We start from the raw sequence: 27,047 nt of genomic DNA, 5'->3' as shown, positions 1-27,047 counted from the left end.
TTGATCCTAAATCTGTGGTTTAGGGTAACTTCTATTTCAAGCTAATTTACATAGCAGACCATTGCTCCCATGAACCAATATGTCCTTTGGGACATTTTCCCTTGTGCTCCAATCAAATCACTCCTCTAACATTAAAATTGAGCAGGGGTTAGCTCCAGAGATCAACACCAATCCTATAATGTGTGAAGTACATCTTTTCTTGTCACACAAATGTTTGTTTTTTTAAAGAATACGGCAAAATTTATTAGACATGTTTTCCTGGATCTAAAAAAAACCAATGTGAGATTAAAGTCTATGCAGTGTTGAATGAGTCACATGATTCAAGTATATTACAATGTACATATGAAAACGTGTGCAGCAGGCAGTGACCTTGGCGTTTGGTTTCTGTATGCGACACTATTTGTGGAACGATGACGTAGCCAAGGGGTTTGTCACCGGCATCTCCCCGGTCCATCACGTCTGTGACCACCGCTCGGCGTACGCTAGATGTCAGAATTCCTTGACCGAAGGGTCAGAGTCAGAAGAGACCGCGACCCCCCTCAAAACAGAGTAATAGTTCAGCAGCAGAAACACAAAAGCACCAGGAAGTCTACATTTGTTCAAAGCATTTTTTGTGTGTGTGTGTGAATACATCAAAAACAACCCCCAAAAAACACTCAGTATTTTTGGCACTACTAGAAAATCTAAAACAAACAGGAAAAAGATAGCTTTAAATAGCTCAGCCCTGGGTATCTGAAGGGTGTCACAATCGTTAGTATCGACATCAGCATAAGTTTTAGTCTTAAAAAAAGGTTTAGCCCAACTTATTTGAATATTATCACTGGCAGATAACTTCCAGTTTAACAACTTATTCCAATTGAACTGAACAGAAGACAAAAAGTAATAGTTACCAGTACCAGCTTGCACATTCTCTCCCATGATCCTACCACCAGTGCTGCACTTCGGCATGGGTTTGTTTTGTAATGATGGTCAGAAGGCTGTATATCAGCATAGAATTAAAATGGCTCCATTCAGAGGAATACATCAGGATTTAGTCCATTGATGAATTGGGTTAGATTAACACACGTCATCGTAAATCATCTTCACAGAAATCACTGAAGTCATCATCACATGTTAATGTCTACTCTAAAATGTGACATGCCCCTTTTAGCAGTCATTTACGGTTAGGGTTACAGGAGAAATAATTGGCAGCAGGCAGCGCTACTAGCTACCTCTAATGATGATGAATAATGCATGGCTGTGATGGCAGAGATCGTACACCATGGGCTTAATACAACAGGGAAGTTTTCATTAGGGCACACCATAGCAAACATTTTTTTCTCTTCATCACACTGAAAATAAGAGGTTCCTATTGGACCAAGTCCAGGTACTCCTGGCTGGTTTCAGACAGTTTACTTCCTGCAGGTGCCTAATTAATACAACCCAGACACATTTGACTGGGAGGAATCGTGCCAGTCTTTACCTACATGACAGGAAGGGGATGAGTCCACATATTCACCCCAACACAAGCACCTTCTCTGGGGATGACAGAAGAGGGAGAGCCAGCAGCGCGGACGGAGAGTGTATGAGAGACAGAAGGAGAGGAGGAAGGCGTTCAGTATCAGAGTGAAGGAGGGAGGGAAAGAGAAGGAGGGTAGCTCTGTATATAGTCTCTGGTACATTCCTTCTTCGTGGTGTGTTTACTGTAGGTGTGTCTACTATATAGAGAAGCCTGCCCACATGATAGTGGCTTAGTGTGACAGGGGTTACCTGTGTGTGTGTGGATGTGTCTCGCTGCTCGCTAGCCTAGTCCCAGATCTGTTTGTGACGTATGGCCAACAGACAAAGGGAGTTGGGCTACACGGCACTAAGCAGATGTTTAAAATCAGGCTAGTGCTGCTCGTGTCTGAAACCTCAGAGGAACTCCCCATTGACGAGGAGACCCCTGACAAAAGGCAATATGGGTCAAATGTATCAAAATAAAATAAAAGATGCTAATAAAATGTAAAAGCTATGTTATTCTTATGGAAGTAAAAAGTAACTAATTGCTGTAAACTATCTTGCTTTTGCTGGTCGTAATCAATTGTCAAAATAAGTAAATAGTTATTTGAACCTAGTCGATGGAATAGACCCCTTGTTAGTAAAGCAAGAGTGGTGGCTTGTGAGTCAGTCAGTGCATCGTATGGTAGCTGAACACCTCTCAATTTCAATGTACAGTACATGTACTGAATGTCAGTGTATGAATGAGTGTGTGCGCACGCAAGTCCACTTGGATCTGTACAAGCACGTTAGCGTGTCCACCAGTTTCTTATAGTTTAGTCCGTTTCCCCCAGAAAGCGTCTCTCGGGTCAGCCATCTTGGCTCACATAGTCCCCAGGGGTTCTCCGTAGCGGATCTTCTGGCCGGCCTTCAGGTTGAAGGTGAAGTCGTGCGGAGCCTCGAAGAGCAGGACGATGGTGGAGCCCAGGTTGAACTCTCCCAGGTGCTCCCCTTTCCTCATGCTCACTCCCTCCTGGTTGTTGTTCGACAAGTAGCTGAAGTCGTTGTATGAGCCTTTGCTGTAGCGCGGGCTGTTGGTCCGAAGCTCCTGGGGGGGAAAAGTGGGGCCAGTTTAGTAAATATATTGGTTATAGAGCATAGCTTTATACCCCCCCATAAACTCAGTATCCATCCATGTGATATGGACAAAAAACAAAAAAATGGGGAATTGGAGGACAATAGCCGAATTGGACTAATTCCCATTAGACGATAAGCAGCACAGCTGAATGAGGTCATATCCTCCTGTTGTGTTGACTACGCCCAGGTGGAAACAGCTTGTATCACTGGCCCCCTCACTCATCTCCCCATAGTCTTTCTCACCTCCTTTATCCTCCCTTCCCACCTGTTGAATTGACAAGGAAAACTGTAGGGGCTAATCTCATGACAACTGAATCTGGAATCCTATGACTGGGACCCAAAAACAAAGGAGTTTTTCATGGTCAGGTCACAATGTCACATGGTGAGGAGAAACTCCTGTATCCATCTACTTCAGATGAAAACAGGAGACAGCAAGCTGCGCCAGCGAGCAGAACGTCCCCTTATTGGTCTGCTCTCTGTTGACTGACCCAGGGAGGCTGCCCAGTGGCGAGCGTTGATCCAGAGGACCAAACGCATTAGCCTGTCTGCCCCCGAAGCCGAGATCCTATTGACCTACAGTAAGGAAGTGAGAGATGGTGGGCTTTTAAAACGTCCACGTCATCCTAAGCCTCTGCTCTAATCAATGGGAGATCAGTCAGTTTGAACACAGTGAGTGTGGAGATTAAATAGGCCTACCAGTGTGTGTGTGTGTGTGTCAGCAGCTTAGGGAAATGGCCTGACGTTCAGGTAAGTGAGACAGGAAGCAGAGGGAGCTTAATGGAGTGATAATAAGTGTAACATGGCTCAGAGAGACAAGGGGTCAGAAACCCTGAGTCAGGCTGGTCCACTCTCAGCTTCGTCACACTGACTTTGTACTGCATGTACTGTTATGTCCTAATAGGTTAAGCAGGTGACCCTTATCTGTCCTCACAATATCAGAGAAAGAGATCGCCATCAGTAACACATCGAACGCCAGTTCAAATGTGTACGTACACTATAATTGAACAGCTTGTCAACAGTATAGAATTGCGGTGTAAATACATGTTTAAGGAACAATAGTGGGAACACTAACTTTGATCCTCCCATTCAGAACCTCCTCCATGTATGGACAATGCCACGGTCTCTAAATACTTTGACGTGGAGAGACATTGATGCTGCACTATGCACCAGCCAGAACAAAATGGATGAATGAGTGGTTATATACTATGACAGCACCAGAACAGGTTCAGACTGGTGAAACATCCAACCTTGTCAAAGTAGATGCGTATGGAGCCCACATTGGTGGCCCCTACAGCGGTGAGGGAGAAGAAGCCGTGTGTCCACTCTCCACTCAGCACCACTCTCTCGTTATGGCAGAACAGTTCTTTGATCCAGCGAGCCACGCCAGGGTTCACTGACATCAGAGAGCCTGGGAGGGACACAAAGGGAGCAGGAAGTAAATACACAGGTACACCGACAGAAACAAAACCTAATACAAACACTGCAAGCAGCACTATACACCAGTTTATTAGGTACACCCTGTTTACGAAAATGGTTCGCGCCTACAGGCCGTGAGTCACGTGGCTGTGGCTTGCTATATAAAGCAGGCAGTCAGGCATCCAGTTACTGTTCGATTGAACATTATAAAACTGGCAAAATTAGTGACCTAAGCGACTCAGGTCGGTATGGTTGTTGGTGTCAGCCGGTTCCAGTGTCTCGGAAATGGCCAGCCTCCTGGGCTTTTCACGCAACACAGTGTCTAGGGTTTACCGAGAATGGTGAGACAAACAAAACATCCTGTCAGCGGCAGTCCTGTGGGCGAAAACGGCTCGTTGATGAGAGGTCGAAGGAGGAGGCCAAGAATCGTGCCAGCTAACAGATGGGCCACAAAGAGGCAAATAACGGCGCAGTACAACAGTTGTTTGCAGAATGGCATCTCTTATTCCAGTAGATGACCACACCGGGTTCCACTCCTATCAGCTAAAAACAAAAAGAAGCGCCTCCAGTGGGCACGCCATCACAAACACTGGAGGACTGGAAAAACACTGCCTGGTCTTGTGAGGCGTCCTAGAACAAAACAACTCATGAGTCGCATCTTTCCACAGGGGGCAAACCATTTGGATGCTACAGAAGTTTTTCGAGAAGACCGATTTTCAGGATGCCTCATGATCTGACAAAACACCACTCTAGCTCGCATCTGCAGAAGGGCGCTATTGGCGGATTGAGACACAGCCCATGCAAAACCTCTACAGGATCAGGGTCCCCCCCCCCACCACCCCACGGGACGGTTGAGCTAACGTAGGCTAATGCATGAGGTTGTAAGAAACAAAAAATATAATTCCCCAGGACAGAAAGATTAACAAGAATTTAACCTAACTACACTGTCCAATTTACAGTAGCTATTACAGTGAAATAATACATTGCTATTGTTTGAGGATAGTGCACAATTATGAACTTGAAAATGTATGAATAAACCAATTATGCACATTTGGGCAGTCTTGATAGAACATTTTGAACGGATACGCAACGGTTCATTGGATCAGTCTTACACTTTGCACATACAAAGCTGTCATCTAGTGGCCAAAGTCTAATTGCACCTGGGCTGGAATAATACATTATGGCCTCTCCTGCATTTCAAAGATGGTACAAAAACATTACAAAAATCTTTTACCAGATCTAATGTGTTATATTCTCCAACATTCATTTCACATTTCCACAAACTTCAAAGTGTTTCCTTTCAAATGGTATCAGAATATGCATATTCTTGCTTCAGGTCCTGAGCTACAGGCAGTTAGATTTGGGTAATTTTAGGCAAAAATCGAAAAAAAAAGGGGCAGATCCTTAGAGGTTTTAAATAGACGGATTCTTATGTTTTTTTTATTATTATGTTAGATTTATGCGTGGCCACGGAAATTGTAGGAGAAGAGTTTAAAAAATAACCACCAGTCAGAAGGATACAGACCGCTCAAGAGGTATGATTAGATATGCAGAAAAACCTACATATATATTTTTTTAAACATAGAATGAAGCATAATGATTATTGCTCTAGATTGCAGGAAGCCGTTTCGGGTTTTTGAAAAATAAAAAAAATAATCCAATTAACCAGCCCCAGCCATCCTCACATACTTTGTGCCTCCACAAGTTTTGGGGTGTATGACGCCCCTGATTATGATGTGTGTGTGTCCTGAACGTCCTGGGATTGTCCTAGCATAGCGGAGTAATTCTGGTGTTTATATAGGGGAATTTCAATGTCAAATGTATGAGCAGGACAGTCCTAACAGCGCACTGACCAGGGAAGTGTCTTCTGTGGGCCACCCTCCAGTCTGTGGGGGAGTGGAAGCAGTGGTAGTCTCCTGGAGCCAGGTACACCACACAGTGGAACAGCTCATTCCCCTCTTTAGTCACCAGCAGGTCCTGGAATGAGCTGGGGTCCTCTTCATCTGGGGAACCCACACATAATTATGGTCAGCAGACAGGGTGGTAAGGTGCGTCATACAAACCAATCCTAAATCCCTAGCCTCTAAACAAAACAGGATTAGATATATCTAATTCTGATAGGATGTATAACAATTATTAGTGGGTATATCAAGTCTACAACTTCAGTTATACTGTATTTACCCGCCCAACCCTTTGAGATCAACAAGTCTCAAGGGGATGAAGGTTTAAATTAGGATTAGATCCCATTAGACCGGGGTGGGGTGAAGGGAAGAGGTACTCACTTGATGGCTTGATGGTGCAGTTGATGGCCTCAGCCCAGGTGTGGGGTCCCAGGAAGGTCTCCAAAGAGTAGGTGACACCTTTGACTTGCTCCACCTCACAGTTCCGCACACGCCCAAAGTGCAGGATCTTCCCGTCTGCTGGGCTGATCTGAATTTTTTATATTTTTTAAAGACCGACATTTACGGCTTAAGCCAGGGATCTACTCCTCTATGTCTAGAATATACAGTACCTTCCTCTGTCTAGAATATACAGTACCTTCAGAAAGTACTCATATCCCTGGACTTATTTCACATTTTGTTGAGTAACCGCTTGAATTCAAAATGGATTAAATATCGCTTCTCACTCATCTACACACACACACACACACCCCCCCACCCATAATGACAAAGTGGAAACATGTTTTGAGAAATGTTCGCAAATGTATTGAAAATGAAATACAGATCTCATTTACATAAGTATTCACACCCTGGCGTCAATACATATTAGAATCACCTTTGGCAGCAATTAATTAAAGCTGTGCATATTTCTGGGTAAGTCTCTAAAAACATTGCACAAATGGAGTGTACAATATTAGCACATTTTAAATTCTTCAACCTCTGCCAAGTTGGTCGTTGATTATTGCGAGACAGCCATTTAAGTCTTGGCATAGATTCTCAAGCCGATTTAAGTCAAAACTGTAACTAGGCCACTCAGGAACATTCAACGTCATCTTGATAGCTCGTCAGCTGTATATTTGGCCTTGTGTTTTAGGTTATAATCCTGCTGAAAAGGTGAATGGGTCTACCAGTGTGTTGGAAAACAGACAACCAGGTTTTCCTCTAGGATTGTGCCTGAGCTTAGCTCTATTCCACTTATTTTTATAAAAATACAAACAGCTTTGTCCTTGCCAATGACAAGCATACCTATAACATGATGCAGACACCACCATACTTGAAAATATGAAGAGCGGTACTCAGTGATGATGTGTTGGATTTGCCCCAAACATAAAGCTTTGTATTCAGGACATGAAGTACATTTCTTTACTACATTGTTTGCAGTTTTACTTTAGTACCTTATTGCAAAAAGGAGGGATGTTTACACTCGGTCATTTAGGTTAGTATTGTGGAGTAACCACAATGTTGTTGAGCCATCAGTTTTCTATCATAGCCATTAAACTAACTGTTTTAAAACCACCATTGGCCTCATGGTGAAATCCCTAAACAGTTTCCTTCCTCTCCGGCAACTGCGTTAGGAAGGACGCCTGTATCTTTGTAGTGACTGGTTGTATTGATACACTATCCAAAGTGTAATGAATAACTTCACCATACTCAAAGGGATATTGAATGTCTGTTGATTTTTTTTACCCATCTACAAAATAGGTGTCCTCCTTCATTGGAAAAACTCCCTGTAAAACTCCATGTAGACAAATCTGTGTTTGAAATGTACTGCTCAACTGAGGGACCTTACAGATGACCTAATCTCTGTACCCCACATATCGGTTAAAAAAATGATACTTATTGCACATACGGAGTCCATGCAACTTGTGACTTAAGCACATTTTTTTACTCCTGAACTTAGACTTTCCATAACAAAGGAGTTGAATATTACTGACAAGACCATTCAGCTTTTAATTTGTTAACATTTCTAAAAACCTAATTCCACTTTCACATTATGGGGTATTGTGTGTAGGCCAGTAACACAAAATAAAAATTTAATCCATTTTAAATTCAGGCTGTAATACAATTTTTTGGGGAGAAAGCCAGGGGGTGTGAATACGGCACCTTTACGCCACCTTTCACACCAAGACGTTTGTCAGTCAACTTTACCAACGCCACCAAATGTTTCTGCATTTTCTTTATATATCTGCCGGTAACACCGCCTGTACTTTGACTTCCACCAACCGACCTAGTCACGATTCTTTATATCTCTGCCGGTAACAACGGTAACAACGCCTGTACTTTGACTTCCACCAACCGACCTAGTCACGATTCTTTATATCTCTGCCGGTAACAACGCCTGTACTTTGACTTCCACCAACCGACCTAGTCACGATTCTTTATATCTCTGCCGGTAACAACGGTAACAACGCCTGTACTTTGACTTCCACCAACCGACCTAGTCACGATTCTTTATATCTCTGCCGGTAACAACGCCTGTACTTTGACTTCCACCAACCGACCTAGTCACGATTGCAGTAGTGTATTTAAAAGTCCTGTTGGGAGTTGGAAAAAGAAAGTGCGAGAATGTGTGATCACGTCCAACGTGGATCAATAAAGAAACTCTGATGTCATCGTACAGAGGTTCATCCAGGGCAGAACATTTTCTAACCTGGATAGAGCAGATAATGCTTCTATAGCAAACAACAAATGTGAAATAAAATGTTATGACAGCGGTTCCACACATTCTAAATATGTTATTCTGTTATATTCCATTATATTAAGTCTTACTATAAAATATAGGCCCTGTGTGTTGACTGATCAGGGCAGGGGAAAGTAGGAAAAGTGTGTCTCTTGTCTGTTTAATTAACAAAATAAGAACTATTGATTTAATTTGCCTTGCACAGCTATGGGTTGAACAGACCAGTAGCCTAACATTACACTCAAAATATGCTGTTCTATTGAAAATAAAATGTTATTAGTCTCGTCTTAGGACCTGCATAAACACATTTCTAGATTTGTCTATCCACCTCATAATTACCAGAACATCTGACAATGTTGTGAGTAGCCAACTTTTTATTCACCGTAAAAATAAATTACAAATCATTATTTACAACTATAAACTGGGTGGTTATATCAGACCGTATACCACAGGTTTGACGAAACGTATTTTTACTGCTCTAATTACATTGGTAACCAGTTTATAACAGCAATAAAGCACCTCGGGGTTTGTGGTATATGGCCAATACACCACGGCTAAGGGTTGTATATAAACACTCATTTTGTACAGCGTCACATCCATAACGGTCAATTTTCCTCTAAAGTACAACCATTTTTATATTTTCATCATTGTTGTTTTTGTGTGTAGCCATGCCTTACTATCAAAGTGGCTATTAATATTTAACCCTAAGACTGAGATTCAGACTTCCGAAAAATGCCTGTCCAAGTCTATACGATGTGTTTACAATACTGCGTCGCTAATAAGACATTATTTGTTCCACCGAATGGGAGCATTTGCAATAAGATCAAGCTCAAACGAGAAGGATAAACATTTTTTTTATATCTTTGATACAGATGTTACTAGCAACTTCTGGGGTAGCTAGCTTTAGCTTGGTACCTAGCTAGCACCAATGCAACCAGCCTGAAAACAATGATAGAAATATAGAAATTCATTCATTATCAATGATTTAGAAATCCATGTAAGTATTTAGCTAGGTAGCCACTTGTTCTCTAATTGAAATCCAACTTCAGTTCATAGAAATAAAGCTAGATAACAAACCCCAGGCTAACCTTATAAGCAGCTAGATAGCTTCATCTGGCTAGTGTGGCTTGACCGGACCGGGTTATGTGTTGTGGAGCCACAATAAGAATTAGCCACAATAGTGGAATCCGCAAAAAAGTGCCTCTATGAAAGTGATGCAAATGGTTACAATTAGAGAAATCATGCCATATTTAGACTAGATAATGTTAAACAACGTTGGAGTGTAGAGCAATGAAATTAGGTATCAGTCTACTTGGTGACACCCACAGAACATAACTGAAGAGTCACACAAATATTAGCATCTTAGCTCCTATTGCGGGAGTTTGACTGTGGGAAATGAAATGGGGTATCAGTCTGCTCAGTACCCAAGTCCTCCACGGAGTTATCAGACTCCAAAACATCCACGTTGTGTTGTTTTTGCTCTGGAATAGTGTTTAAACCAAATAGCAGGTTGACTGGTATAATAAACGTTGCTTATTTCAGAGTCACGCAATAAAGAGCTACAATGCTAATGCTCTGTGGATGTCACGGAGTACACTGATACCCCGTGCCATTGATCCACAACCCATTGGCTGTACAGTGAAATAAGTACGCGCCCCCAATGCAATTCTCAAGTCTAACACATGATTTTGGTCAAATTAACAAAGTCTCTGATGAATTTCCATAACATTCAAACATCGTTTAGCCTGATCTATTACATGATGGCATGATTACACTAATTGTATCACTTTCAATTAGAGACATATTTTGAAGGTCAACCGCAAATTCCACTATTGTGTCTATTCCTTATTGTGGCCAGCTTCACTTAGGTGGGTCTAAAACCTACACTGGAGTTGCTTACCAAGAAGACAGTGAACGTTCCTGAGTGGCTGAGTTACAGTTTTGACTTAAATCTACTTGAAAATCAAATGGCAAGACCTGAAAATGGTTGTCTAGCAATGATCAACAACGACGACATAGCTTGAAGAATTCTGAAATGAACACACGTGCAAATGTTGCACAATCCAGGTGTAGTAAAACTCTTAGAGACTTACCCAGAAAGACGTGCAGCTGTAGTCGCTGCCAAAGGTGCTTCTACAAAGTACTTACTCAGGGGTTGAATACTTATGTAAATTAGACATCTCTGCATTTAATTTTCAATACATTTGCTAACATGTTTTCACACTGTCATTATGGGGTAGTGTGTATAGATGAGTGAGAGAAAAAATATTGAATCCATTTTGAATTCAGGCTGTAACACAAAATGTGGAATAAGTCAAGAGGTATGAATACTTTGAAGGCACAGTACACACACGCATATACACACACTCACCACGCAGTGCGAGTTGCACACGGGCCGGACAGCCGGTTTGAGTTTCCGTCTAAAGAACTCTCCCAGGTTCCTGTACTGAATTAGGTCTTCCACAGCCGCCTCCTGCATGTTGACGCCAAACGTCCAGATATACAGACTGTAGACTGGCTTTCTCAGCCAGGTGGGTAGTTCCACCTGGTTCAGGCGACCCCAGGCCCGAGACAGCAGCCGTGTTGGGATGGTCTTGTACAGAGCAACCTGGGCCAGGGAGGGAGAGATTGGGTTAGCCGACACATGGTTAAACAGCATGTTCTCACATTGGCTGCATCCTGGCTTATCCCAGATCGGTTTGTGCTGTCTGGCCAATTCCCTATGCTCATTGTTACACCAAACAACCATAGGAGTTGGCAAGACTACACAAACAGATGAGACAGGGCTACTACTTCTCTACTGGGTGAACTGTAACAGGAGAAGCTAGAACCATGGCAGAAGAGGCTATAAAGTTGACTAGATCACTAAGCTTAAGGCAAGGCGCCATCTCAACTCTGAAAAGAGCATTTAAAGTCAACTGCATCAAGGCCATATATGCAGGATAGGTAGCAAGCGAGAGTTGACCGTGTTTTAACGTGCCTGAATAGATTTACATTTTGCACTCCTGAAGTACGGTCTTCGTTTACAGGTGCATTGTAGAAGCCAGACGTGAACCATCAGAACTCGCAGAGATCATGTACATTTCCTGATTAAACTTAAACTTTAAGAAGAATACTTTAAGGACAGCTTTTTCCCATCTTCATAACATTGCAAAAATCAGAAACTTTATGTCCAAAAATGATACATTTTTCTGCATCTATGCTTTTGTCACTTCTAGATTAGACTACTGCAATGCTCTACTTTCCGGCTAAAGCACTAAATTAACTTCAGTTAGTGCTAAACACAGTTCGTAGAATCTTGACAAGAACCAACAAAAATGTGATCATATTACTCCAGTGCTAGTCTCGCCACACTGGCTTCCTGTAAAGGCTAGAGCTGATTTCAAGGTTTTACTGCGAACCTACAAAGCATTACATGGGCTTGCTCCTACCCATCTTTCCGATTGGGTCCTGTAGTACGTACCTACACGTACGCGACGGTCACAAGATGCAGGCCTCCTTACTGTCCCTAGAATTTCTAAGCAAACAGCTGGAGGCAGGGCTTTCTCCTATAGAGCAAATTTTTTATGGAATGGTCTGCCTACCCATGTAAGAGACGTAGACTCGGTCTCAACCTTTAAGTCTTTATTGAAGACTCATCTCTTCAGTGGGTCATATGATTGAGTGTAGTCTGGCCCAGGAGTGTGAAGGTGAACGGAAAGGCACCGGAGCGACGAACCGCCCTTGCTGTCTCTGCCTGGCCGGTTCCCCTCACCACTGTGATTCTCTGCCTCTAACCCTATTAAGGGGGCTGAGTCACTGGCTTACTGGTGCCCTCCCATGCCGTCCCTAGGAGTGGTGCGTCACTTGAGTGGGTTGAGTCACTGATGTGATCTTCCTGTCCGGGTTGGCCCCCCCCCCTTGAGTTCGTGCCGCGGGGGAGGTCTTCGTGGGCTTACTCAGCCTTTCTCTCAGGGTATTAGGTTGGTGGTTGAAGATATCCCTCTGGTGGTGTGGGGGCTGTGCCTTGGCAAAGTGGGTGGGGTTATATCCTGCCTCTTTGGCCCTGTCCAGGGGTATCGTCGGACAGGGACACAGTGTCTCCCGACCCCTCCTGTCTCAGCCTATTTATGCTGCAATAGTTTGTGTGTCGGGGGCTATAGTCAGTCTGTTATATCTGGAGTATTTCTCATGATTTATCCTGTGACCTTTGTGAATTTAAGTATGCTCCCTCTCACTCTCTTTCCTCCCTCTCAGAGGACCTGAGCCCTAGGACCATGCCTCAGGACTAACTCTACAACCACTGTGATTACCATTATTATCTGACCCTGATGGTCATCTATGAAGTTTTGAACATCTTGGCCATGTTCTGTTATAATCTCCACCCGGCACAGCCAGAAGAGGACTGGCCACAGCTCATAGCCTGGTTCCTCTCTAGGTTTCTTCCTAGGTTTTAGCCTTTCTAGTGAGTTTTTCCTAGCCACCGTGCTTCTACACCTGCATTGCTTGCTGTTTGGGGTTTTAGGCTGGGTTTCTGTACAGCACTTTGAGATATCAGCTGATGTAAAAAGGGCTTCATAAATAAATTATTGAATTCTAATTGGTTAACTGTGCACTTTAGGGATCAGCTGCCTGGGGATCTTCCCCACCCCTTATCCCTGCCGAACAGCTGAAGCCCTTAATGATATGCCATCTCAAATCCAACGCGGCTACGAATGGACCGCCGGCACAGTAAAAAAAATACATTGAAATAGCCATTTCTTTACGTAGTCTCAGATGTGAGGTCAGGGTAATACACGTAGAAATCAGATTTAAAATAGACCTGCAATAGAATAGGAGTTTAACAGGTAGGTAGGAGGGTCTCAAAAAGCCATGTGACCCCAGGATTAAAAACCTTAAAGCTGATCAGAGTTCAGACTGTAAAACAGAAATACAGTGGAGAAATACTGGAGCTTATTTTGGTGCTTAACATTGCCAATAGAAATATAATGTATAGATCAAACTGACAAACCGATTCAATGTGCACAATAGAGAGAAGCATGTCTGTCTACAACATTTCAATGCAAATTCTCTGGAACTTTGCGCACCCTCCTGAATTTAAGCCAAACCGGTGCTGCATGCGGAGTCTGGACCCGCCCACATAACTCACTAGGCAGTAAGGTCCTGTAGCTCCAGAGATGATCACAGATCTTGTCCAAACTGCAGGAAATAGATCAGCTGAGGATATGGGTGGCAGATAAGTTCTCTCCCCATGATTAAGTATCCACTTTGATTAATAGGTCAAGGGAGGCGGAATAGATCAACATTTCATGAATAACATTAAATGCTTATTGGCTGATGGTAAGGTGGGAAACAGCATCCATTGAAACTTAGGCCACTCACTCGCCCCTTTGCCGCGACAGTGTGAGCGAGCACAGCAGGAGAAGAAAACAAAGCATTCCTCACGTTATTGTGTGGATCACACAAAGGGCCTTTGATAGGCGTTACGATAGAGCCTGGGCCGGGATCAGAGCTCTGCAGGTCCATATGGGTCCGGCCATCTGTGACGGGGGGTGGCGCACCTCACACATCAGTGGCTCTCTAACAGAGCACTTCTAGCCAAGAAAACCTGGTGCCATGACGCAGGGGAAACAAACTGTTTGGTAGGAACTGTAATGAACATAGAGGTTTATTAAAGTGGATTTAAAGTGCTTTTTCAAGTGTTCCAGCTGCCATTTACTTTGTTTGGGAGGAACTGGTGTCCTAACTCAACTAGTATTATAGGACTTGGTACCTCTGGATGCTGAGATTGACATTCAGTCATTCATTCTCTCTCACACCCACAAGAAAAACGCTGTAGTAGCGCGTTAGTAGGGAAGTACTCACCCTGCTTGTTGGTCTCCAGCCAACCTTGGCCAGGGGCTTGAGTGCGCCGAAGGTCAGGAAGTAGTAGAGGAAGCTGAGCGGCCATGAGCGCAGCCGCAAGACGGGCCGGGACATGCAGCTCAACTGGCCAAGACGACGCCGCAAGGCCAACTGAGGGAACTGCAACCTGCGCAACCATACAAAGCCCTGGGTTGGCACAGGTATGGCAGTGTACACACAAACAGAGTCTCCGACTCACAAAACACAGGCAGGGCAGAGACTCACATTCACAGACACCCACAAAGTCTCTCACCCACGCACACCCACAAAGCACATGAAAAATGACAGAATGCACACGCGTGTCCACGCAAAGACGTGGGTAAATACACGTATAACGGAAACTAAAACGACAACAAAGCACAAACAGAAATAGTTGACAGATGATGCCCTCTTACGTTACACTGTTCAAACACAGCACATTCCTATCGGGAAATAGGCTACTGAGCAGTCACACGTTCTGACTGCACAACCTACCCCAAAATCTCCTCAACCACGCAGATGATAGTCTTCCACAGTATCTCATCTAAACCCCCACGTGGTAAGTTTCCTAAAAATTAATATTTCATACAGAATCCACTCTACTCTTCAGGCTGCTTTTAGTCAAGTCAAACATCTCTCCTTAAAAGATCCTCATTCTAACTCCCATCCATCCAGATCTCTCAATATGCCATGTAAAAATATGCATCACTTTATTCGCTTAGCCTTAGGCGATAAACGCGGAGAGGGATTTTAAATGACAAACTCTGTGCTCTCGAAGTGTGTGGGTGGTAAACACACAGCTAAAAATGCATAGAAAACAGCATATCCACCCAACAGTCAAATCCATAATCTGTCCATGACTATGCCTGGCCGCACTGCATACGTCTATTAAAATAGGCTTCAGTGGTGCTCGTGTTGTCCTGACTCTGTACAATAGGAACAACTAGGGCAGCAGTGATGCAGCGGTGGACTGGACTCTAAGGGGGAGACCAATGCTCTCAACAAGGGACATCCAACACACACAAAATGTACAACACCAAAGGCTTTTAGATGGGATATTGGGGGGGGGGTATAGCTAGTTCTCAGCCAAGTGACACATGGAGGTGCTGCAGCCTTAGCTCTGCAAAATCCAGACTTGTGAAAAGAAAGTGAGCGAGTGAGAGAGTCCAGACTTGAGAGAAGAGGTGGTATAACACAGGCTAGCTGTATAGCCTCAGTGGGGCTATCTATAGGCCTAAAGAGGACCTGTCTCCACTAATCAGGATAAAGGCAAAGCGTGAGGCCATGCCATGCATGGTTTAGCCACTGACACCCTAATGGACAGCCGTCAGTCAGCAGCACCTTAACGCCACAATCACTGGCATACAGTAGGTTGCATTGGTCATCTCCTGTGGCGTCTATATTAATCCCTGTGTTATTATAGACCCGTTTGGCCTCTGCGTTGAATCGGATCAATTGAATGGTGCTTCACAGGCTGGTGTTGATGCCCCCTTTGTGAAACTGCTGCCAGTAATGAGTGATCGTCTCCCAGCACAGCCGTTCAGACACAACACTGCCCATATTGTTCCACTATCTGAATACACATGTATCGGAGGATGGCCTATAGATCCGGAGCAGCATGTGGAGCTGTGAGGTTCAGTGGGTCCGCACAGAGAGCCGCACACCCCACCACATTTTACTGTGTAATTTCTCAAGGGTTTGATGACCACAGCACGGCAGTCATGATGATGATCCAATGATCCACAGCGATTTAAGATCGCCCCATTCTGGAAAACTGGAATGAAATTCCTGATTCATCAGGGAAAATCTCATCTCTGATTACTTTGGCTCCATGGTAGCTGGGTACGGGATTACTTCCATTGAGGCACACTGCTGTATAGTGCCTAGTGTACTGGAGATAGGGACTGCTCTCCTCATAGTCACCGCTGGCTGGCCTAGTTTGGACTGCAGAGCGTTAGACTGGGCCACTCATCCTCTCTAAGCTCTAAAAACAGGAAAGCAAGGTTTACTACAGAGCCTGGCCCAGTACACAGCCTATAATTAGATTCCAGCTAATGGCGCTAATATAGATTTAGGGCAATTCCACGATAACGGAATTGCACTGAGACTCAGATTTCTCGCTTTTAAAAAAATGTATGCCAAACAAATACCATTGATTTACAAAAAGCTTCACAAAACCATACAACTCTATGCACAAGGACTACTTTTAACAATTTATACAACATTTTACAAAAACATTTAAAAAAAACTAAAAACAGAATAACTCTGCAGATGCAAAGTTGGATAAAAAAATATATATGTCCATGGTTTCCAATAACTGCTCCAAATTAACATTCAAAAGATAAAATGACAAAAGAATGGGGTGTGAGCTATGACATGACACATTGAATTTAATGAACTACAGTTTATTTTACCTTTATTTAACTAGGCATGTCAGTTAAGAACAAATTCTTATTTTGAACTACAGTAAGTGAAGTGGATTTACCCCCCCCCCCAGACACCAACCTACATGTTTCACAAGTTAAACATCAAAGTACATCAGAGTATAGTTCAGTACAACTCGTGTGCTCTACTGAACTTTTAAATACAGTATTGTACTCTACGCTGCTTTTCTTTACTGTATTGTACTGTCCAAACTTGTGAACCAAACTGTGGTGTGACTATGATTTTCCATTGTAGCCAATTCAATTGCAGAATTTAGAGTTCACTTAATTCATCAACAAAATTGATAAGTAAAAACACCAAGTAATTGACAGAACTTCCTTCACTTGTTACTTCTGTATACTTCTGTAAACGTTCATTATCCTCCCACATGAGGAAGAGAAATTAGAAAATATCTTAAAAGACACACTACACACACACACAAACGTATGTGGACACCCCTTAAAATTTCTGGCTTCAGCTACACCAGTTGCTGCCAGGTGTATAAAAATTGAGCACACCGCCATGCAATCTCCATAAACAAACATTGTCAGTAGAACAGCCTTACTGAAAAGCTCACTGACATTAAAGCGTGGCACTGTAACAGTTCTGCCCCGGTCAACTGTAACTGTTGTTATTGTGAAGTGGAAATGTCTAGGAGTAACAACGGCTCAGCAACGAGGTGGTAGGCCACACAAGTTCACAGAACGGGGCTGCCGAATGCTGAAGCGTATAGAAAAAGTCTGTCCTCGGTTGCAAGAAACTACCGAATTCCAAACTGCCTCTGAAAGCACTGTTCGTCGGGAGCTTCATGAAATGGGTTTCCATGGCCGAGCAGCCGAACAAAAGCCTAAGATCCCCTAAGATCCCAATGCCAAGCGTCGGCTGGGGTGGTGTAAAACTCGCCACCATTGAACTCTCGAACAGTGGAAACACGTTCTCTAGAGTTATGAATCACGCTTCACCATCTGGCTGTCAGACGGACAAATCTGGGTTTGGCGAATGCCAGGTGAACGCTACCTGCCCGAATGCACAGTGCCAACTGTAAAGTTTGGTGGAGGAGGAATAATGGTCTGGGGCTGTTTTTCCACAGTTAGGGTTAGGGCCCTTAGTTCCAGTGAAGGGAAATCTTAATGCTACAGCATACAATGACATTCTGGACAATTTTGTGCTTCCAACTTTGTGGCAACAGTTTGGGGAAGGCCTTTTCTGTTTCAGCATGACAATGCCCCTGTGAACAAAGCGAGGACAAAAATATAAATGGTTTGATGAAATCAGTGTGGAAGAACTAGACTGGCCTGCACAAAGCCCTTACCTCAATCCCATTGAACACCTTTGGGATGAATTGGAACGCCGACTGCGAACCAGGCCTAATCACCTAACATCAGTGCCTCACTAATGCTCGTGGCTGAATGGAAGCAAGTCCCTGCAACAGTGCTCCAACATCTAGTGGACAACCTTCCCAGAAGAGTGGAGGCTGTTCTAGGAGCAAAGGGGGGACCGACTCCATATTAATGCCCATGATTTTGGAATGAGATGTTCGACAAGCAGGTGTCCACATACTTTCGGTCATGTAGTGTGTGTGGGTTTTTGGTAATGGAATTTCAAGGCACTATGAAATGTTTCTTAAAACTTACCGAAGGGAGAAAGATTACTCCTAAACTAAATGTGTTGATATTAATTGGCAGGGGCCTTTACTTCAAAATGATGTATTTCTAATAACATCTACTAAAAAGTAAGGTTTCTACAGACACTTTTCCATCTGTTTGACCAGAAATCAAAGCCTTTACTTAATCCGAATATTTATGGTGGAAAATAGTTAAAAAAATAAATAATAATAATAATAATTTAAAAAAATCTTACATCTGACACCTAATCTGACATGCTCCTATGAACTTTAAATTGGTACTCGTGGGTCCTTTTACATGGAAATCTTACATCTGACACCTAATCTGACATGCTCCTATGAACTTTAAATTGGTACTCTTGGGTCCTTTTACATGGAAATCTTACATCTGACACCTAATCTGACATGCTCCTATGAACTTTAAATTGGTACTTGGGTCCTTTTACATGGAAATCTTACATCTGACACCTAATCTGACATGCTCCTATGAACTTTAAATTGGTACTCGTGGGTCCTTTTACATGGAAATCTTACATCTGACACCTAATCTGACATGCTCCTATGAACTTTAAATTGGTACTCTTGGGTCCTTTTACATGGAAATCTTACATCTGACACCTAATCTGACATGCTCCTATGAACTTTAAATTGGTACTCTTGGGTCCTTTTACATGGAAATCTTACATCTGACACCTAATCTGACATGCTCCTATGAACTTTAAATTGGTACTCGTGGGTCCTTTTCATGGAAATCTTACATCTGACACCTAATCTGACATGCTCCTATGAACTTTAAATTGGTACTCTTGGGTCCTTTTACATGGAAATCTTACATCTGACACCTAATCTGACATGCTCCTATGAACTTTAAATTGGTACTCGTGGGTCCTTTTTCATGGAAATCTTACATCTGACACCTAATCTGACATGCTCCTATGAACTTTAAATTGGTACTGTGGGTCCTTTTACATGGAAATCTTACATCTGACACCTAATCTGACATGCTCCTATGAACTTTAAATTGGTACTCTTGGGTCCTTTTACATGGAAATCTTACATCTGACACCTAATCTGACATGCTCCTATGAACTTTAAATTGGTACTCGTGGGTCCTTTTTCATGGAAATCTTACATCTGACACCTAATCTGACATGCTCCTATGAACTTTAAATTGGTACTCGTGGGTCCTTTTACATGGAAATCTTACATCTGACACCTAATCTGACATGCTCCTATGAACTTTAAATTGGTACTCGTGGGTCCTTTTACATGGAAATCTTACATCTGACACCTAATCTGACATGCTCCTATGAACTTTAAATTGGTACTCGTGGGTCCTTTTACATGGAAATCTTACATCTGACACCTAATCTGACATGCTCCTATGAACTTTAAATTGGTACTCGTGGGTCCTTTTACATGGAAATCTTACATCTGACACCTAATCTGACATGCTCCTATGAACTTTAAATTGGTACTCGTGGGTCCTTTTACATGGAAATCTTACATCTGACACCTAATCTGACATGCTCCTATGAACTTTAAATTGGTACTGTGGGTCCTTTTTCATGGAAATCTTACATCTGACACCTAATCTGACATGCTCCTATGAACTTTAAATTGGTACTCGTGGGTCCTTTTTCATGGAAATCTTACATCTGACACCTAATCTGACATGCTCCTATGAACTTTAAATTGGTACTCGTGGGTCCTTTTTCATGGAAATCTCCCTGAAAGTTGTTCATTTGATGTAATTGAATCTCAATTCTCATACAAGTCAACCAGTGCAGTATCATTTAATTATTATTTACCGTAGCCTGTCACGCACCTTGGTTTCAGCAATCACAAAGTATAGCTTAAATATTCCAGCCAACCACATAAACGTAAAGAATACACTTCTGTAATTGTTTTATTTCCCGGCTATCCAGTCTCCCTCCACCACACAAAACGCAGGCTCCAACAGCACCCCCCCCTCTTCAATGCAGGCACATATTAGCCAATCACTGGCTGCATAGCATTCTCTCTCTCCTGCTTCGCTCTATCTACATCAACAGAGTCTCTCAGCCGCCACACAGATCTCTAAAACTCCATCTATCCGTCACTTCTTTCAGACCCACTTCAGAGGTTGGCTGGGTAAGGCTTGCCTTGGCCTGGCCCAGATACATTGTTCCTCCTTAGACTGGCCTGCCTGGATGGGGCTTAAGGGCATTACGCTGCAATTAGGCCAAACAGAGGCTTTGTGCTGCCTGGAACAGAGAGAGAGAGAGAGAGAGAGAGAGAGCGAGAGAAAGATCGAGAAAGACGGGGCTTTGGGAGAGCGGACCGACTGTGGCCACTCAATATTCAGGCCCTCGGCTCATGGTCGTCGCTCTTCTCATGTAGCAGCTCAACACGAAGTGCACACAACCCCCCACTCACAAACCATAACTGCTAGAGCTTCAATCTCACAGCAGAACATTACATTAATCATCCCCTCTATGCTCGCTCTGGTCATCCCTCTCACTCGCCTTTAATCCATCTCTCACATACTGTAAACAATCACTTTATAGGCTGAAAACCATTCGCTCCTGTCTGTCATGTTATGTCTAACAAGCATGTTATACACATGCTAAGGCATCCTGTGGTCATTCATCTCTTGTTCTCGCTCTCATTCTCTCCCGCTCTCAGCATACCTGAATCGGTTCCTGTGGCTGAGTGCTTGGGCCCCGTGGCCTGAGACGTTGCCGTCGTTGCCTCCCCCCTGCTCCCCGGCAGCTCCTGTGGAGCTGATCGTCCGGAGCCGGCGCACATCAACCCTAACTCTGTGGAGATTGTAGCAAGACGGAGGGCTATGCAAAGACCTGCAGCATCTCACCATTTCCCTGAGCTATGCGCTGCCGCCCGCTGAAGGCTCCTGTTCTGACACATGATCACTGAAGGCGTGGGGGGTGGATTACAGACGCTTCTCTCTCGCGCTCACTGGGGCTGCCGCTCTAGCTCGGTGTGCGCACTTCTGTTCTCTTGCTGGAGCTCGTTCTCTCGCTCTGCTACTCTCTAGCCCAGCCCCCTTCTCTGGTAGGACGGATGTGACGTGGTGGAGGGTAATCCGTTCGCTCCTCTTCTCTCTCAGGGATCCAAGGGCCTCTAGAAGTGATTTTGTACTAGAGAATGGACATCTTCTGGGTGGGCTGACTGTTTCACGGCTGACCTGAGAGGAGCAGACTGGTGACGGTGGGAGACTGGAGGAGGACTGGTCTGCCTGGGGGAGGGGTAGCTTGATGATAGGAGGGAAATGCGACAAGTTTGGTTTGCGATTCCTATGGTTGTTGATGTAAAGAATATTTGCTGGTCCGTGGTGTGTAATGAGGAGCAACCAGACGCTGCACTTGACACATTCATGACATTGCTTATCCCAGTTACTAATAAGCATGCACCCTTTAAGAAAATGACTTGAAACTGTTAAATCCCCAAGGATTGATAAGGAATTGAAAAACTATGGTTGAGAGTAAAGGTCGACCGATTTCAAGTTTTCATAACAAATCGGAAATTCGGTATTTTTGGACACCGATTTGGCCGATAAAAAAAAACATGTATTTTTAAATGTATTTTTTACACCTGTATTTAATCTTTATTTAACTAGGTCATTCAGTTAAGAACATATTCTTATTTTCAATGACGGCCTAGGAACGGTTGGTTAACTGCCTCGTTCAGCGGCAGAAGGACAGACTTTTACATTGTCAGCTCGAGGGATTCAAACTTGCAAACTTTACAGTTAACTAGTGCAAAGCTCTAACCACCTGCCTCTCATTGCACTCCACAAGGAGCCTGCCTGTTACGCAAATGCAGTAAGCCAAGGTAAGTTGCTAGCTAGCATTCAACTTATCTTGTAAAAAACAATCAATCATAATCACTAGTTAACTACACATGGTTGATGATATTACTAGTTTATCTAGCGTGTCCTGCGTTGCATATAATTGATGCGGTGCGTATCGTTGCTCCAATGTGTACATAACCATAGACATCAATGCCTTTCTTAAAATCAATACACAGAAGTATATATTTTTAAACCTGCATATTTAGCTAAAAGAAATCCAGGTTAGCGGGCAATATTAACCAAGTGAAATTGTGTCACTTCTCTTGCGTTCATTGCACGCAGAGTCAGTGTATATGCAACAGTTTGGGCTGCCTAATTTGCCAGAATTTTACATAATTATGACATAACATTGAAGGTTGTGTAGTGTAACAGGAATATTTAGACTTATGGATGCCACCCTTTAGATAAAATACGGCACGGTTCCGTATTTCAATGAAATAATAAACGTCTTGTTTTCGAGATGATAGTTTCCGGATTCTACCATATTAATGACGCAAGGCTCATATTTCTGTGTGTTATCATGTTATAACTAAGTATGATTTGATAGAGCAGTCTGACTGAGCGATGGTAGGCACCAGCAGGCTCGTAAGCATTCATTCAAACAGCACTTTCGTGCATTTGCCAGCAGCTGTTTATAACTTCAAGCCTATCAACTCCCGAGATTAGGCTCGTGTAACCGATGTGAAATGGCTAGCTAGTTAGCGGGGTGTGCGCTAATAGCGTTTCAAACGTCACTCGCTTTGGAGACTTGGAATGGTTGTTTCCCTTTGCTTTGCAAGGGTCGCGGCTTTTGTGGCACGATGGGTAACGCTGCTTCTAGGCAGGCAGTTGTCGTTGTGTTCCTGGTTCGAGCCCAGGTAGGAGCGAGGAGAGGGACGGAAGCTACACTGTTACACTGTCAATACTAAAGTGCCTATAAGAACATTGAATAGTCAAAGGTTAATGAAATACAAATGGTATTGAGATAAATAGTCCTATAATTCCAATAACTACAACCTAAAACTTCTTACCTGGGAATATTGAAGACTCATGTTAAAAGGAACCACCAGTTTTCATATGTTCTCATGTTCTGAGCAAGGAACTGAAACTTTAGCTCTCTTACATGGCACATATTGCACTTTTACTTTCTTCTCCAACACTTTGTTTTTGCGTTATTTAAACCAAATTGAACATGTTTCATTATTTATTTGAGGCTAACTTGATTTTATGGATGTATTATATTAAGTTAAAATAAGTGTTCATTCAGTACTGTTGTAATTGTCATTATTACAAATAAATTAAATCGACCAATTAAATCGTATCAGCTTTTTTTTTTGGCCCTCCAATAAATCGGTATGGAAAAATCATATATCGGTCGACCTCTAGTTGAGAGGAATGTGGCAAAAGAGATGGCAAATAGGTCTGGCTGTACAACCGATTGGCAAACGTACTGCAAATTGAGAAATCATGTGACTAAACTGAAATTTTTAAAAGTAGTTAATACACTATTAAAGACAGATGCATGCATAAGAACAATAGTAAAAATATTTGAAGCACCCCCCAAAAAAACGTTGTCTATCAACAATGACAAGCCACCGGGGTCTAACAACTTGGATGGAAAATTAGTGAGAATATAAGCGGACAATATTGCCACTCCTATTTGCCAAATCTTCAATTTAAGCCTACTGGAAAGTGTGCATCCTCAGGCCTGGAAGGAAGCAAAAGTCATTAACTTACCTAGTAAAGGATAGTAAAGTCCCCTTCACTGGCTCAAATAGCCGACCAATCAGCCTGTTACCAACGCGTAGTAAAGTTTTGGAAAAAAAATAGTGTTTGACCAGATACAATGCTATTTTACAGTAAACAAATTGACAGACTTTCAGAACGCTTATAGGGAAGAACATTCAACAAGCACAGCACTTACACAAATGACTGGCTGAGAGAAATTGATAAAAAGATTGTGGGGGCTGTTTTCTAAGACTTCAGTGTGGCTTTTGACATTATCGATCATAGTCTGCTGCTGGAAAAACTTGTGATATGGCTTTACACCCCCTGCTATATTGTAGATAAAGAGTTACCTGCCTAACAGAACACAGAGGGTGTTCTTTAGTGGAAGACTCTCCAACATAATCCAGGTAGAATCAGGAATTTCCCAGGGAAGCTGTTTAGGTCCTTTACATTTTTTCAATCTTTACCAATGACCTGCCACTGGCTTTGAGTAAAGCCAGAGTGTCTATGTATGCGGATGACTCAACACTATACACGTCAGCTACCACAGCAACTGAAATGACTGCAACACTTAACAAAGAGCTGCAGTTAGTTTCAGAGTGGGTGGCAAGGAATACATTTATCCTAAATATTTCAAAAACACAAAATGTGTATTTGGGACAAATCCTTCACTAAACGCTAAACTACAACTAAATCTTGTAATGAATAAGGTGAAATTGAGCAAGTTGAGGAGACTAAATTGCTTGAAGTAACCCTGGATTGTAAACTGTCATGGTCAACACATTGATTAAACCGTAGCTAGGATGGGGAGAAGTCTGTCCATAAAGTGCTACTCCAACTTCTGAACAACATTATGAACAGGGCAGGTCCTACAGGCTCTAGTTTCAACGCACCTGGACTACTGTTCAGTCGTTTGATCAGGTGCCACAAAGAGGGACTTTGCCATTGGCTCAGAACAGGGCAGCATGGCTGGCCCTTGGATGTACACCGATAGCGAACATTAATATTCATGTCAATCTCTCCTGGCTCAAAGTGGAGGAGAGATTGACTTCATCACTACTTGTATTTGTGTGAGGTATTGACATGTTGAATGCACCGAGCTGTCTGTTTGAACTCCTGGCACACAGACACCCATGCATACCCCACAAGACATGCCACCAGAGGTCTCTTCACAGTCCCCAAGTCCAGAACAGACTATGGAAGGCGCACAGCACCACATAGAGCCATGACTACGTGGAACTCCGTTCCACATCAAGTAAATCACGCAAGCAGTAAAATTAGATTTAAAAAAAATAATTCCACCTTATGGAACAGCGGGGAATGTGAAGCAACACAGCCACATGCATAAAAACACAATAACATGCGTACTATACACACACACACACACACACACACACACACACACTAGTACACATGGATTTTGTGTTGTGAATAAGTGGTAGTAGATTAGGGGCCTGAGGGCACACAGTGTGCTGTGAATAAGTGGTAGTAGATTAGGGGCCTGAGGGCACACAGTGTGTTGTGAATAAGTGGTAGTAGATTATGGGCCTGAGGGCACACAGTGTGTTGCGAATAAGTGGTAGTAGATTATGGGCCTGAGGGCACACAGTGTGTTGTGAATAAGTGGTAGTAGATTATGGGCCTGAGGGCACACTGTGTTGTGAATAAGTGGTAGTAGATTAGGGGCCTGAGGGCACACAGTGTGTTGTGAATAAGTGGTAGTAGATTAGGGGCCTGAGGGCACACAGTGTGTTGTGAATAAGTGGTAGTAGATTAGGGGCCTGAGGGCACACAGTGTGTTGTGAATAAATGGTAGTAGATTAATTTTGCTGGACCACAGCAACAAGCTGTGGCCTTGGCAGCAGCTAATGGGTTCCATAATAAATACAAACAACCCCATCAGCTATAGTGTTCACGGACCCTGTTATAGACTCCTGGCAGCTCCCCTATACTGCTGATCTATATGGTATTTGGCCTGATTTAGGGAGCCTGGAGTCCACTGCTTCCTACCTTATCCTACCATTAGCTCAGCAAAGCTCAGTGTGTGTGGGGGTTAATCAATTCACTATCTTCTGTTTTGTCAGTTAATCATTTCAGAAAGTTAAGAGTCATAATTAGACATTGTTGCCTGACTGGTAATTTTTCAAGTAAAGATTTTAAAAGACTACTCAAGATGCAGTTCCAGTGTTTCCCCTATATTCCCTTAGCCCACCGCTGCTAAATTGTTGCCACTGCTGCAATTACTGCTGTAATTGAAATAAGATTCAGTACCAGTCGAAAGTTGACAGCTACTCATTCAAGGGTTTCTTTATTTACCATTTTCTACATTGTAGAATGAAAGTGAAGACATCAAAACTATGAAATAACACATGGAGTCATGTAGTAACCAAAAAAGTGTTAAATCAAAATCTATTTTACATTCTTCAAAGTAGTCACCCTTTTCCTTGATGACAGCTTTGCACACTCTTGGCATTCTCTCAACCAGCTTCATGAGGTAGTCACCTGGAATGCATTTCAGTTAACAGTATTTCAACATCTGGATGAGAAGCTTGCCCAAAGTAAACAGCCTGTTACTCAGGCCCAGAAGCTAGGATATGCATATCATTGGTAGATTTGGATAGAAAACTAAAGTTTCCAAAACTGTTAAAATAATGTCTGACTATAACAGAACTGATATGAGGAAAATCCATCCAGGAAGTGGGATTCTTTTGATGTGGGTACTTTTCAATTGAATGCCTATAGAGTTTCTAATGGTTTAGGACCCAGATTAGATTGCAGTTCCTATGGAATCCACTAGATGTAAAACTTTAGACATCATTACAGGCTTGTTTTCTGAAAACTGAAGAAGCATGAGACCTTTCTCTCAGTGGACTGAGGAAGAACGCAGAGCTGATTTGCACGCATGACCGATTGCACTCCCTTCGTTGTTTTTCCTTTCTTTTGAAT

General features: G+C 43.0%; 1 protein-coding gene across 9 annotated transcripts in view; it reads right to left on the bottom strand.

Annotated features, from left to right (window-relative positions):
* Window positions 1-213: 213 nt before the first annotated feature.
* LOC112230794 (phosphatidylserine decarboxylase proenzyme, mitochondrial) overlaps window positions 214-27,047 on the bottom strand; it is a 43,406-nt gene continuing 16,572 nt past the window's right edge. For 6 of the 9 annotated variants that reach the window (XM_024397102.2, XM_024397106.2, XM_024397103.2 and 3 more), the window contains exons 4-8: window positions 11,003-11,239; window positions 6,294-6,441; window positions 5,865-6,014; window positions 3,843-4,003; window positions 214-2,566 (exon numbers count right to left, since the gene is read on the bottom strand). In XM_024397102.2, the coding sequence (XP_024252870.1) occupies window positions 2,342-2,566; window positions 3,843-4,003; window positions 5,865-6,014; window positions 6,294-6,441; window positions 11,003-11,239 (921 nt within the window). In that variant the 3' untranslated portion in view covers window positions 214-2,341. Of the gene's footprint in view, window positions 2,567-3,842; window positions 4,004-5,864; window positions 6,015-6,293; window positions 6,442-11,002; window positions 11,240-14,475; window positions 14,642-21,213; window positions 21,592-27,047 lie in introns of those variants that run through there. The other 3 variants (XM_024397110.2, XM_024397111.2, XM_024397104.2) reach the window with 2 other exon arrangements.

Source organism: Oncorhynchus tshawytscha, linkage group LG33, assembly GCF_018296145.1.
Source record: "Oncorhynchus tshawytscha isolate Ot180627B linkage group LG33, Otsh_v2.0, whole genome shotgun sequence".
NCBI lineage: Eukaryota > Metazoa > Chordata > Actinopteri > Salmoniformes > Salmonidae > Oncorhynchus > Oncorhynchus tshawytscha.
The sequence above is the reverse complement of the archived record's forward strand: the minus strand, read 5'-3'. Positions and strand labels throughout refer to the sequence as shown.